The 14,137-nt window shown below is 35.0% G+C and overlaps 1 protein-coding gene across 3 annotated transcripts; it reads right to left on the reverse strand.

Annotated features, from left to right (window-relative positions):
* Positions 1-3,182: 3,182 nt before the first annotated feature.
* On the reverse strand, positions 3,183-8,961 carry LOC127075174 (disease resistance protein RPV1). Of its 3 annotated transcripts, XM_051016648.1 has the most exons (6): positions 8,818-8,961; positions 8,213-8,707; positions 7,006-8,128; positions 6,007-6,312; positions 4,350-5,933; positions 3,183-3,968 (listed from the first exon to the last, which is right to left on the reverse strand). In XM_051016648.1, exons 2-6 carry the CDS (start codon positions 8,683-8,685, stop codon positions 3,300-3,302), a joined length of 4,155 nt encoding a protein of 1,384 aa, XP_050872605.1. In that variant the 5' UTR covers positions 8,686-8,707; positions 8,818-8,961; the 3' UTR covers positions 3,183-3,299. The 3 variants fall into 3 exon arrangements, with proteins under 3 accessions (XP_050872605.1, XP_050872606.1, XP_050872604.1); XM_051016649.1 differs by having other exon boundaries at positions 4,350-5,930; positions 8,213-8,961; XM_051016647.1 differs by having other exon boundaries at positions 8,213-8,961.
* Positions 8,962-14,137: the final 5,176 nt, after the last annotated feature.

The following is a 14,137-nucleotide window of genomic DNA, read 5'->3' on the forward strand; positions in this document are numbered from 1 at the left end:
GTTTTAAATTTTTTGAATAACCAAGTTCAATTTTATCATTGGAATATCTTTGTTGACTAAGGACACCTTCTAACCCAATTTGTACTTTCTCATACCTTTCAAGAATCCTTTTTAATTGGACAATTTGGAAAGAAAGTGATTCACAATTTTGACATACAAAATTCTGTTTTTCACTAATCATCTTTTGTTTTTCATCTTCGACATCTTTTTCCATTGTCACGACTTTTTCTTCTAGAGATGAAATTAGTTTCTTTTGTGATGATATTGCTTTATACATAATTTTGCATTCTTTAAGAAGTTCATTTATAGCACCTTGTGCATCACTATCATAAAGAGAAAAAACGTTACTAAGCTCATCTTCATCATCATCGGAATGGTGTGAAGCCATCAATTCTAAATTTGCATATTCGTCGTTTTCCGATCCGGATGAAGAACATATCTCATTATCTTCCCATGCAACATACCTTTTTATTCTTGAATTCCTTCTTGCCTTTAAATCCACCTTTCTTGGAGAGTTTCAGACAATCCAGCTTTATATGACCTTGCTTTCCACATTCATAGCATGTGACATCTTGTGTAGAAATGGAAGCTTCCCTTTTCCTGAAATGTTTATTTATTTTTGCATAAAATGATTTGTCATTTTTACCAAAAAAACTTACCAAGTCTTTTAACAAGGAGCATGAAATTTTCATCTTCCTCCGATGCATCATCATCTTTATCTTCCTTTGAATCTACTTTCAAAGCAATGCCTTTGGATTTCTTCTCTTGACTTTCATGCTTTTCAAGTCTTCCAAGTTCATGTTCTTGGAGTTTTCCGAATAATGATGCAGACGTCATGGTAGAAGGACTTTTCTTCTCTGATATAGCCGTTACTTTTGGTTGCCATTCTCTAGTCAATGATCTTAGCACTTTAAGGTCGAGATCATCATTTGTAAAGGTTTTTCCGAGAGTAATTAAATGATTCGTCAAATGAACAAATCTTTTCTGTAATGCAACAATGGATTATCCGGGCTGCATTCTGAACATTTCATATTCTTGACTCAATGTGTTCAATCTGGATCTTTTAACTTCAACGGTTCCTTCATGAGTCTCCACCAAAGTGTCTCATATTTCTTTTGTCGATTTAGATTGGGAGATGCGAAAAAACTCGTCCATACTTAATGCACTTTGAAGAATATTGATAGTTTTCTTTTCATTAAGTATTCTTTTCTTATCGTCTTCATCATAGGAACTTTTAACCTTAGGAGTGTCAACACCATTAACTACACTAGTTGAATTATGCAGACCATTTTCAACGGTTTCCCATATACCATCTCCTTGTGCTTCTAAATGTGCCTTCATGCGGATTTTCCAGAAGTCAAAATATTCTCCAGAAAATAGAGGGGGTTTGTTGCTACTACCACCATCTTTGAAAACCGAGTTTGCGCTTGCGGAAGCCATCTTCTGGATCTAAGGAGTAAGTTACCAATAACCCACTTTGATGGCAAATGTAAGTTGAGTGTGCACCTAAGAGGAAGTGAATTAGGTACTATGAAACTTTTTCCAATTTTGACTTGATTTAAGAATATTTTCTTAGTGATTACTATGTGATAAATGCGGTAAATACTGAAAGGTAAAGAACACAGAGAGATATCCTGGTTCCCCTCACAAATCGAGAGTACTCCACTTCCCTTTCAACATGAAAGAGATTTTACTATTGTTAGGACTTTTACAAGACTCTTCCTAGTCTTTCTATATAGACACTAACAATCACACCAAGAACAATCCTCTTAGATTTTTCACTAAGTTCAAAAAGAGAATAATCCTCCCTTTAATGAAACTCTTCTTTCCAACAATCCTGGACAACAAGGATATACAAAGTAATCTGAATTTTTGATAAGTATGTAAAATGGAATTGTATAAGTATCAATCTATGGATTGATCTTTTCCTTATAACAAACAAATCTATCAATGATATACAAGTGTTCACTATGAATGAAATGAAACTTAGAATATTTTTCTATGAAGGTTAAGTGCAGAAAGTTTCACTCTTAAATTTTTGGTTTTGAACACTTAGAGAATTTTTGAAAGATGAAGAGAATATTTGGATGTTTGAAAATTTGCAAAAAAGGTGAGATTAAAATCTGAAGAAATGGTGTTTATATATCTCTAAAGCACCTCTACAAATCAGTACAAATCATGAAAGGATACCATGCTTCAAGAACTGTTTTTGAAAACCAAAGCAATGAAAAAATGCATTTTTTTCAAGCACTGGTACAGTGGTAATCGGTTAACCAAATATGGTTAATCGATTACACCATTGTAACGTGCAAAATATTTGAAAATTTTAGCCTCTTAATTGATTAGCACAATGTTGTTAACCGATTAACAGCTCTCCAGAATGCAAAAATAGTTAATTTTTAAAGATAAAAACTTTGGTAAGATGCATCCAAACATATTAAATAAACATGATATGAATGTATGAGGACTTGATCACTTGTATACTCATTAGAAAGATTGAATGTTATATACCTTATCATTCATGATCGATCCATAAGTATTTCTTCAAGACTTGACATAATATGAAACTTATCTTTGCTTTAAGTCTTTGAGTCATTTCTTTTTGTCAATCCATTCTTGCTTTGTAGAATCTTGTCATCATTAAAACACTTGAGAAACATGCCTTCACAGTATCTTCCCTGATTGGTCTGATGTGAGATAGATCCTAAATGCCATCATGACGAAAAGCACAAAGAACATTGATGTATCGGAGACAACACCGGAAGACAGGGGGAATTGATAGTCGATGAACCCGAGGAGTCAGAGGAGATGTAGTCTGACATAGACAGTAGTGCATTAGTATATAGTAGTAGTATTATAGATTGTATTTTATTTTGACATCTTGCTACTTTATCGTTGTTCTCAATTTTTTTAAACATTTATTAGTCTTTTATTTATATAAGACATTTTTGGACCATATGGATTTATGTATGTCATATTTTGGATATCGATTGTATGGTTTAAATCTTGTCACATAACATGGTACATAACGCTTATAAATCTTCATCTGAATACACATAAACAAAACATAACATGAAACATTATGTTCTGATACGTTATGGAGATGTAACTCCGTAAAATAAAAAGAGATACATTTCCGAAATATTTTAATGTTCAATCAGAATTTAATGCGTTCAGAGATGTATCTGCGAAATCTAGGAACATTTTAATATTATTGGGTAGTGTGTAATTCAAAGGATACGTTAAAAAATCTCCTTATTTAATGCTTGTATGTACAAGTCAGTCTCTTCTTTAACACTTCACATATATCTTAACCAAAACCAACCCAACAGCACAAAGAATAGATTAAATAGGAAGAGAATAATGTAATTGCCTTTAACACCAAGTAATCTAGTTCGAGGCTTTTCTTTTGCCTGCTCCAATTCATGTTGACACTTATATTCACTCTCAGCTGCACCAACACCTTCATCATAAGTGTTAAAAAACCTGGCCATCCTTTCTGAGATAGATTGTAGGCCTTTATCCAATGATTCTTCGTCTCCCTCATAATCATCATCCCCTTCAAAAATTAAATGAATTCCAGATTTTAACAATTCCAACCTCTCATCAAATGGAGTACTTCTCTTTGTCACACAAACCGTATCAGCTTCATTTAACTCCCTTCGCAATGCATGGTAATCATGGAACCTTCGCAAGTGTATTTGTGGTTCATTTGTCCTTGGCACCCCACCTATGAATAGCACTGAACTAAAAACTTGTTCTCCTAATTTGAGAACCTTTGCTTGAATATCCACCACGTCAGGGATTTGAATATTCTTATTGTTGTGGTTAATTGAGAAAATAACACCTACAACTACACTTGTTAGCTCGAGATTTTTGCGCTTGGTAAAGCTTACCGTTCCTCCAGAAAACCATTCAGGTAATTTGGTTCCTGGCATGCTCAAGTTCTGAAAATTTCTCAGTGCAACCTGTCATAAATATTCCATTATTTACAAGTATCACTTATAAGCAACGATAGGGAATTAAGGGCTCGTTTACTTCGGGTGTTTCAAATTTCAATTTTCACTGATAAGATAAACATTAGAAAAGACATTAAGGAAGTTTTTGAAAATGTAATTGAAAACTATTTGGAAAAAATAAAATCATTGTTTTCAGTGTTTCTAGAAATGTGTTTTTTCTAGTAGCTTTCATCTCTTGCCTATCACTATTAAAAATAAAAATAACAAATGTCATTCCAATCATCCACATACAAAGTAAAAATTGAAGTAAATGGATCCATAGTTTTCACTTATCGAACTGTTTATATTCATTGAATCGAGATTTATAGGCAAAGAGAAGGAGATAACAACCTTTGAAAGACTTTTGCGTACTTTGGTGGAGCATGCACTGCAACCACTAAGGAACAATCTTCTCAAGGACTTCAAGCATTCAAGACCTGGAATATCTACCACTTTCCCACAGTTTGTGAGTTTCAACTCTTCCAAACTCTCTAAATTTGATATGTCGTGTATAGTTTCTAATGCGTAGCAATTATCAGCGTTTAGCTCGATCAAGCTTGAAGGAAGTGAGGGAAGGGAAGTCAGCTCCGTACAATTTTGCAGTTTGAGTTTCTTGAGAAAGGAAAGACCTTTCAAACTGGAAGGAAGGCTGTGGAAATTGTTGTGGCCCAATTTTAAAGTCTCTATTAATGATAGCTTCTCGAATTCATCAGGAATTTTACCAGATAATCCCCAGGCATGGGCATCGAAATCAGATAGCAAGGTCAGATTACAGAAAGAAGATGGTATCACAAAAGAGCCCCTGTTCTCCACAGATATGAGAGGTAAATTAGACTCCTTTCCCATTCTCAGTGTTCTCAACCTTGAGAGCATACCAAAACTTTCAGGCAAGTCTGACATAGTTGTTTCCTTCATATTTAAGTGACAGAGAGATTTCAAGTTTCCTATAGAAGCTGGGAGCTGTTTAAGCATTCTACATCTGTTTAATGTTAAGGTAACAAGATTTTCCAATAATCCAATTGACGCTGGTAATTCTTTGATATTTCCATTGTCTATGTTCAATGTAGTAAGAGATCCTAGGTGGCCAATGGATTCTGGTAATGATTCAAGATTGCTGCAATTCCCAATATCAAGCTTCCTTAGTTGTTTCATGTCTCCAATTTGATCTGGAAGATATCTGATAGGTGTTCCATCTAACTTAAGTTCAGTAATTGAAGCCAAAGTTTTAATTGAGTCGGGCAATTTACTGAGATGTTTACAATTTCCAACTGATAACATCCTCAGATAGGATAAAGAACCAATGGTGGAAGGGAGTTCTTTAATTCCACTGTTGTACGCCAAAAGCTTTGTCAGTGATACGAGATTTCCAATAGAATCTGGAAATTGAGTGAGAGATGCACACGAAATCAAACTTAACTTCTCGAGATTTTTCAAGGATCCTACAGTGTCGGGTAATTCTTGTAAACCTGATTTATTAAGAGATAATTCTTGCAAAGAACATAGTTTTCCAATGCAGTTTGGCAGTCTTCTCAAATATGAGCAACTGTCTAAAACAAGTCGTTCGAGTTTGGTCAAGCGAAAAATGGACTCGGGCAACTTTACTATAGCAGTGCCATCAGCCTCAAGTGTTTTCAGCGATTTAAGTATGCCTATGTTTTCGGGTAATACTTTCAACTTGGTGCAATTAGAAAGAACAAGGCTCTCCAGATGTTTCAGCCCAGATACATCACTGGGAAGCTCAGTGATGTTTTCACAACGCCTCAAGTTCAAATTACGCAAGGTAGTCAAACTGCCAATTGATTCATGAATCCTTTTTAGACTAATGCAGCTATCCAACATTATTTTCTCCAGCCTGAGACACCTAGATAAATCAGGGATAGCAGCAAGTCGGTAGCAGTCGGAGAGTTTAATGACCATTAGGTTCTCTGGTACCTGCTAAACAATGTGATGTTATGTTATAAGATGCTATATTTGTAGAAGTTATGCATAAAATAGCTAAAGCATGTACCTTGTTGTGACTTTCCAATCCCCTCAAGCTTTTAATTTTCTCGGCATTTGAGAGATCAAGGACAGTCAGTTCACGTGGCAATGTGTCCAAAGGAATGCATTCCAAAGGACATCCTTGCCATTGTAGCCATTTCAGTTCATCTGGAAGAAACTTGCCTTCCAAACTTAGATTATTGATCTGAAGCAATCTTAAGGTAACCATCGGTTCAAAGGATTTTGTATCAAGTATAACTTCATTATATTTCTTTCCTACAATTGTTGATCTTTTCTTAAAGTCTAGTGCAATTCCTTGTATGCATCTTGTTCCCTGCATAAAAAAATAATGACTGCCGAATATCACCGAGGATTATTATTACGAGATTCATTAAACACTCACTGACATGTATGTATGATAAATGAGCATCATATACAGGTAGCTCCATCTTTGGCGAAAATCATAGAGGGATAAAATCAAATTGAACCAATCATATTTGTTGGTTGCTATGAAGCTCCGAGACACCATTCACACAGCGTGTCGCCGTGTCAGACACGTGTCGGACACTGACACGCGTACGACGCGTATCAGACACGTTTTTGAAGTGTCCAACAAAAAAAAATTAGTTGTTGCGGACACGGATAAAATCAAATTGCAACCTTTCGTCATGAAAATAATCATTTTCCAAAAACAAAACAATAAAATATTCAAACAGATAGAAGTATTTGTAATCTTATGAAAATTGACACATCTGAATTGTTTTAATATATAAAACAGCATGCAGTTTTATATATTCTCGAAAAGAGATCACGTTAACTAAACCCAACAAAGTTAGTAATATTATTAACTAGTCTCTTGTTTCTGTAATATTAAAATTTGGTCTTAAATGCCAACTTTGTCTGCTAGTGTTATTATTTTATCTTACTGCTAGCAGCACCAGCATAAAATATTAATGAAAGTTTTTGACACTTTTTGGTTAACTATATTTTAAGCTTTGCAGCTTAAAGTCTCTTCAGAATCTTTTACCTTGTTACTCTTCAAAACGGACATGATTTCCGCACGATCCCACAATCTAGTACGCATCCCGGGATCAACATGGTTTTCATCCATAACAATCTGCCTTCCCATATCTCTAATTTGATCATGCATCCACAAGGTGTTGTCATGTCTTATTTTGATTAAGCATTTCTGTACAAGTATCGTCATAGCTATCTCTCCTCTAAAACCACAGCCTCTCAATATATCAATCACATCACCGCGCTTCATTTCCGTTTGAAGAAAGAAACAGGCAATATCAAGGAATATACACTTCTCTTGTTCATCCAACCCATCATAACTTATCTTCAACACATCGTGAAGATTCCCGGGCCGAATCGTTCTCAGCTTCTCGATAGCATCCTCCCATTCCTCCACCCTCCTTCTCTCGCACAGAAAGCAACCGAACACTTCCAAAGCCAATGGCATTCTTCCGGTAAGAGACACGATTTTCTCTGAAAGATCCAGAAAAGCTGGCGGAGGGTCCTTTTTCTTCAAAGCATGGTAACTGAATAACTGTAGAGCTTCTTCATCATTCAATTCTCTGACTTCATACAACAGATTGACATGTTTTTCAGGCAAAGCAGTTGTGTCCCTTGTTGTAATTATGATACAGCTTCCTTTGTAAAACCATTCCCTTTTACCAATCAAAGTATCAAGCTGGTTTACATTATCAACATCATCCAACACTAGCAGAACCCGATTCTCATGAACTATTCTTTTGATAGTAGAAATACCAGCATTGACATCACCCATAAAACTCCGAGTCCCTTTTTGAGAAGAAAGATCTTTAATGATATTGCTTTGAAGAGAAAGCAAACCATCCTCTTTAGACGAGGAGTGTCTCACATTTGGAACGAAGCATCTACGCTCAAAACAACCAACGAGACTATTGAAAAGTGTCTTGGCGAGTGTTGTCTTACCAACACCACCCATCCCATACAACCCTAAAACCTTGACAGTGTTGGATTGAAGTTGTAACAGATCCATCACGTTGTCAACACGTTTATTGAGTCCAACTAGAAAGTCAGCGACAAGCATTGGAGTATTACTCAACTCCTTCAAAACCCTTTTCACCAAAAGGCGTATCAGTTTCTCATGCCCGCCTTCGTAACTAAGAAACAAAAACAAAAGGAAAAGAAGAATCAGTAAGCTGAAGAAATCAGTAAGATTTTATGATTCTACAAAATTGAGAAACCTGTTTGTGAAAACAAAGCCAGCAAGTCCACCAAGTTGTTTCATAGCATCTCTCCACTTGGAAACCTTAAGATTATCAAACCTGTTTTCAAGATCAGTAAAACCTTTTTCAAAAGGAGTGGACTGTTTACGAACATGAGAAGGATCAACTTCGTAGAAAACGGGAATAACAAGCCTCTTAGATTCAAAAATCCTGACAAGTTCATCAAGACACCAATGAGAGTCAGCGTAATTAGTAGAGATAATAACAATGGAGGCAGCAGAGTCATCAATGGCTTGAAGAAGTGTGGTATCTATGCGATCCCCACGGTCCAAACCCTCGTCGTCCATGAAAACACGAACTCCTTCACTGTGGAGAGATTCATATAGTTTTTTGGTGAAGCATTCGCGTGTATCTCCACCTCTGAAACTCAAAAACACGTCCCAACGAAGCCTGAATTCTTTTCCAGCCGGCGAAGAAGACGACAACGACATCACCTCTGAAACTCAGATACAACTGAAATAGGAAACTATATTAGTAGCGTTTACTTTACTTTGATTGACTAAAGTTCGTTTACATGCATAGTTACTATGATAGTCGATGGCATGTGGAAAATTTGAGAACACCTTCACTTTACTTCGTGGCCTCTTTCCATCCATCAATACATTGGTTGGATACAAGAAAAGCACAAATTCCAATCATAACTTGTTGAAAGAGAAGAGAGATTAATGGAAGGTGGAACCTACAAAAACACTTCATGAGAAAGCTGCCAATCGATACATTTTTGTCCTTATTTTTCTTTTCCTTTTATATATTTTTTAAATTATACCGTAGATTCTTTAATTTTCTTTTAAATGATTAATCATTTAACTTTTTTTTTTTGTTGTATTCCTACTTTTTATTTATTTTTTATTTTTTATATTTTGAATATTTAAAAATATCGTTATATTTTTAGTTGTATATCATCATTTTCGTATCATTTAAAATAATTGCATTCATAATTAATATTTTTACTCTATTAAAAAAAATTGATAACGATGCGCATATTTAATAACTTAAAGGATCCAATTGTTATAAAAAAATTTAAAAATCAACATGTTACAATAAAATAATTTAAAAAATCTCTGATGTAATCTTATCTATTTTTTTCACTCTTAACTTTCATTCCTTCAAATTCTCTCATTTCTATTCTTATCATCATTTGGATTCATGCATAATAGAGGAACATAAAATAATAAAGATGAAGAATTTCTCATTTCATTCATGAAGTGAGCATTATAATTTATACATGATAGTGATGGTGCACCATATCTAAGTGTGTAGCTCATACATGAGATAATATAACTTGTATCTTAAGACTGACTAACTAACTCACCAACTAACATCTGAACTAACTTCTTATTTCTCCTCCAACTATATTACTATTGTTTGATATCCCCCCACAAGTAGAAACTTCATAAATGTTTGGACATGAGAAATAAGAAGGGTTTTTCCAAAAGAGACTCGATGAAAAAATCAAATATAGGAAGAAACATGATTATACCTACCTGGAATTTTTCTCATACAATATGACAATCTATCTCTATGTGTTTGGTTCTTTCATAAAAAACAGGGTTAGCAGCTAATGTGCAATTTACTTCGGTTACCGCAATAAAGAACACGAAGTTTAACATATGATACTTATAGATCACGTAACAAGTAAAAGATCCATTGAAGTTCACAAGTTGCAGATGCTAATGCCTGATATTCAGCTTCGGAGGAAGACATGGAAATTGTGTGTTGCTTTTTTGTTCTCCATGAAATAAGGGAATTTCTAATGAAAAAGTATAATCATGAATTGTATGTTGCTTATTTGATTATATTTCTTGGCAACAAACCTTGCCTTGAACCTCTCATTGCTTCCACTGAATTGTGCTTGATCTTATAGACTCATTTGTAGCCTATAGGTTTAATTTTGGATGGAAGATTTGCATCCCGATTTTGCCCCTAGATCAAAAGATTCACGTAACATTTGCATCATCTTCATATCATAACATGCATTTCTTTTAGCATAACGCTTCAAAAGTCTATCAGAATAACATTTTCAGTTTTATAGACAGACCGATTGAATCGTTTCTCGATTGTGCGTAAGCTTAGAGAGCGAAAAATTACGAGATCGACCTTGTAGCTCTCAATCTTATTAACCTACGATTTGCATAGTTTAATCCAGCGTGCTTGTTTTTTTATCAAAGTGTTGAGAAAAAATAAATAGAGACAAACATGTGATCATTTGATTTATATTTGTCTTTATAAAAAATTAGAATTTTATTTTTATTTAATTGTTTAAAATCACTTTTATCATAAAAATATCTAAAATAAGTATCTAGGGACATTTTGGACACATTTAGAAATATGAAAATCCTAGTTGTCATAATATATAATTTACACTTGGCTAATGCATGAGAGAGACAGAAAAAAAAACCCTAGACAAATCACAAAAGTTACGCATCACATCCTCCTCTCTATCTCTCATTTTTTTTTAAAAGTAACAAAAGAGAAAAACTGAGTTTTCCAAAACTCAGTAATTTTTCTTCATCAATTTCATGCAAATCATGCTAAACAATCATCTTCTTCCTCAATAATACTTCTTCATGAACCAACCCACATTCATTCAAATACTCCCTCCTCAATACTATTCACGTTGATTCTTCATGTTAAAAAATCAAACTTCATGCTACAGTAACTTCCTTTTTTCTAAAACACCACAACACTACAAAACCTCTCACTCATTTCTTCACACAAAAAAAAACAAACACTACTCATATCACCAAACCTGCAACTTTTTATTCCACTTTATAATCCTAACATAAATCAACTTACATCATTTACACAAACCACAACAACCAACATACCACACACTTTATTATCCTCATGCAATAAACCACCATTAATCCTAGAAACAACAGAATCAATATAACATCAACAACATAAATGATTTGAGAAAGTGAAGAATCAAAAAGAAAAAGAAACAAAAGGAGGAGAAGAAGACAAATTCGAACCATAACGCACATTCCGATATGCTCTAGCAAAAACGACACAAAGACAACCGTTCAATAGCTCACACGAAATCAATAATCTGATGTGAACCACCACCGTCGTCAGTACCGTATTAGGTCGTCGGTCACTAAGGTTGTTTCTCTTCCTTTTTTTTTCGTTTCCACTACGGTTTAATTCGGAAATCTGTTTCGATTTGTCTGTTGAGTTTGAAGGCGTGGTTTCCATGTTGTTTTAATTTTTTAGAGAAAGAAATAAGAATGGTTTGTTCATGAAAGAGAGGGAGAGTAACTTTTGTTGCTTTTCTTTTTGATACATGTGTTGTTTGGGCATCCTTTTTTTTTTCTTCACATCTCATCATTGTGCCAAATTATGTCCCCTTGATATGGAGGTAAATATTCCTCCATTGCTAGCAGTGTGAAGCTTTCATTGTAGACATTCATAACGCTAATGACCTTGTAAACATCAGATAGATGACTGTAAGCTTCCTGGCGAGTATGTGCGCGCGTCGCAATGACACGGAAGCAAGGTATACGGAAGGCCTATTACTTTCCACAGTCGCACCAACTTCTGTTTAGTTTGGCAACATAGAGTAAATTTGGCTTTTCCTCATCGATATTCCCCTAACAAACCACCATACCATAGCCTCCCTAGCCAAAACACTTAACGATCATTTAATACCAACCGTCCCTCCTACTATAGTCAAGAAGCCCAAACATCACAAACCAAAACATGCAACAAACAGATGGCTACCAAACACCATAATAACCATTTCAACCTTTCCTCAACGAATCATTCACACCAATGTCTCCCTTCAATCATCTCGATCGCACCCAAATAACCCAAACACACCCCAACTACTCTGGTATAGGTCACGAACTCAGCTATGGCGTTAGCACTTCATTGCATACACAGGACTTCCTGAAATTGACTGAATATCTTAGGGAATCCGCTTCAGATGCCAGTGATGTTCCCGAGTCCTCAAATCTTCAAACACCTAGGGTGAATCAATAACGTGGGATAGGGCCACACATTCAGGTAGCTAGGGGATGTGGAACCGGAGGTCAGTTGGATCATCTTGGTCAACACATTAGTATTTTTGGTTTTCTTATGTAAACACAACCTAATTTCTCATCATTTGGGTTCATGCATAATAGATGAACATAAAACAATAAAGATGAAGAATTTCTCATTTCATTCATGAAGTGAGCATTACAATTTATACATGATAGTGATGGTGCACCATATCTAAGTGTGTAGCTCATACATGACAGCTCCAGCACACCACCGGAGCCCTAGCTCCGATAATTTTCTCCATCCAACTCATCGGACTGGTCCAAATGAAAAGTTCATGAAAATAAATGGACCATACATAAATTTGAAGAGAAAATCATGAGGATTCCAAATATGACCTCCAAATCTTCCAACTCTCACTCTATAATGAGAAATATGGAGTTGAAACTTGAGGTACCAAAACTAAATTACTTCGACTCGACCTCAAAGAAACTCAGTATCAATGCCTACATTGGCAGGGCTTCATTCATGCACAAATCAAGCCAAGATCTTAAGATATGAGTGAGAATCAAAGAGTTTAAATTTTAGAAAATTCACCTTCGGGTAGCAACTTTGAAACTCGATCTTGATGCAATTCCACTTGGTTTTTCTTCCTCTTGCTTGCAAGAGTTGATTAGGATCAAAATAGATGTGAATCCTTGGAGTTCTAGTTCACAAACAAAATTTGAACTAGAAGCTCGATTTCTATGAAATCCTCAAGGTATTCTCTCAAGTGTGGCTATGGGATTGCTTGTCCGAGGTTGGCCAACGGTTCCCCCTCATTCTGAGGCAATGCTCTTCAATTTATAGGCAATGCAATTCATTTCTACACCATTTCAAATTTGAGCTAAAAATAGTAATTTCATATGCATGGGTGCATGGGAATGTGTTTAGACCCAAATGATCATTGCAATCCAACCAAATTTGTGCACAAATGCCATTGATGTCATAACATGAAGCCATGCAAAGTTGTGTGACAATTGAGTTCAAAGGTTGCCAAATTGAGCCATATAAAAAATCCATGTGCAAGTCTCTCAATTCTTGTCCAAATGGAATAATCTTGGACTCTTTGGAAAGATACCATCACGGGGAACAACTTTGATGTTGGGACTTTTTCCATTTGAAGCTTGGATAATACTTGAAAGTTGGAGGAACCAAACATACTTGAAAGTTTTCTAAAGTTAAAAGTCAAATGAATCCTTTTTCCACTTTGAATAACTTTTTCTATGAGCTTCAAATGACTTTGGTTCCTTCTACACAGTTGTATATATTTAAATTATATTAAATTTGATAACAAATTTTACACCATTTGGAGCTTGCATGATGGAGTTATGGATTTTAGAAGTTGAGGAAAATCGATTGTTCAATGTTGAGGACCAAAATGGACCTATAATGTTTCCTCATGGCACATGACATTTCAAGTGGAATTTGATCTTTCTCAAAGAAGAAAAGTTGAATAATATATCTTAAAATTGATCATGAAACTTGGATAATCTTCATATCATACAAATTGATGAAGTTATGGTTCTTGGAAGTGGACCTTCTATCTAGGGCACATACAAAATGACATATAATCTTTCACCAGAAAAAATGACTTTCCAAGCAAACTTAGCTCTTGATGCCAACATGAATGTTGTTTGGAATTCCATAAATAGTAACTTTTATCTTGTAATCATTTTCATATGACAAAAATTGTAGGAGATAGGGTCTAGGGAACCCTAAATTTGACTAGTTGACTTTTCTGGTCAACCTCCTTGACCCAACTTGCAAACTTGAAGTTTCTTTGCTCTTAGAGGCTCATGAAGGATCATATATGCTTATAATAAAGTACAATGAAGTATACCTTGATATTTTTGACCA

The sequence above is a fragment of the Lathyrus oleraceus genome, chromosome 4, assembly GCF_024323335.1.
Source record: "Lathyrus oleraceus cultivar Zhongwan6 chromosome 4, CAAS_Psat_ZW6_1.0, whole genome shotgun sequence".
Taxonomy (NCBI): Eukaryota; Viridiplantae; Streptophyta; class Magnoliopsida; order Fabales; family Fabaceae; genus Lathyrus; species Lathyrus oleraceus.

What these genes read in the sequence shown, in the direction of transcription:
- LOC127075174 (XM_051016648.1), bottom strand. Translation starts at nt 8,685, where the DNA reads ATGTCGTTGTCGTCTTCTTCGCCGGCTGGAAAAGAATTCAGGCTTCGT. An exon ending in GGCTTTGTTTTCACAAACAG is followed by an intron (nt 8,129 to 8,212) that starts GTTTCTCAATTT and finishes TTTGTTTCTTAG; the next exon opens with TTACGAAGGCGGGCATGAGA. An exon ending in GATTGGAAAGTCACAACAAG is followed by an intron (nt 5,934 to 6,006) that starts GTACATGCTTTA and finishes CACATTGTTTAG; the next exon opens with CAGGTACCAGAGAACCTAAT.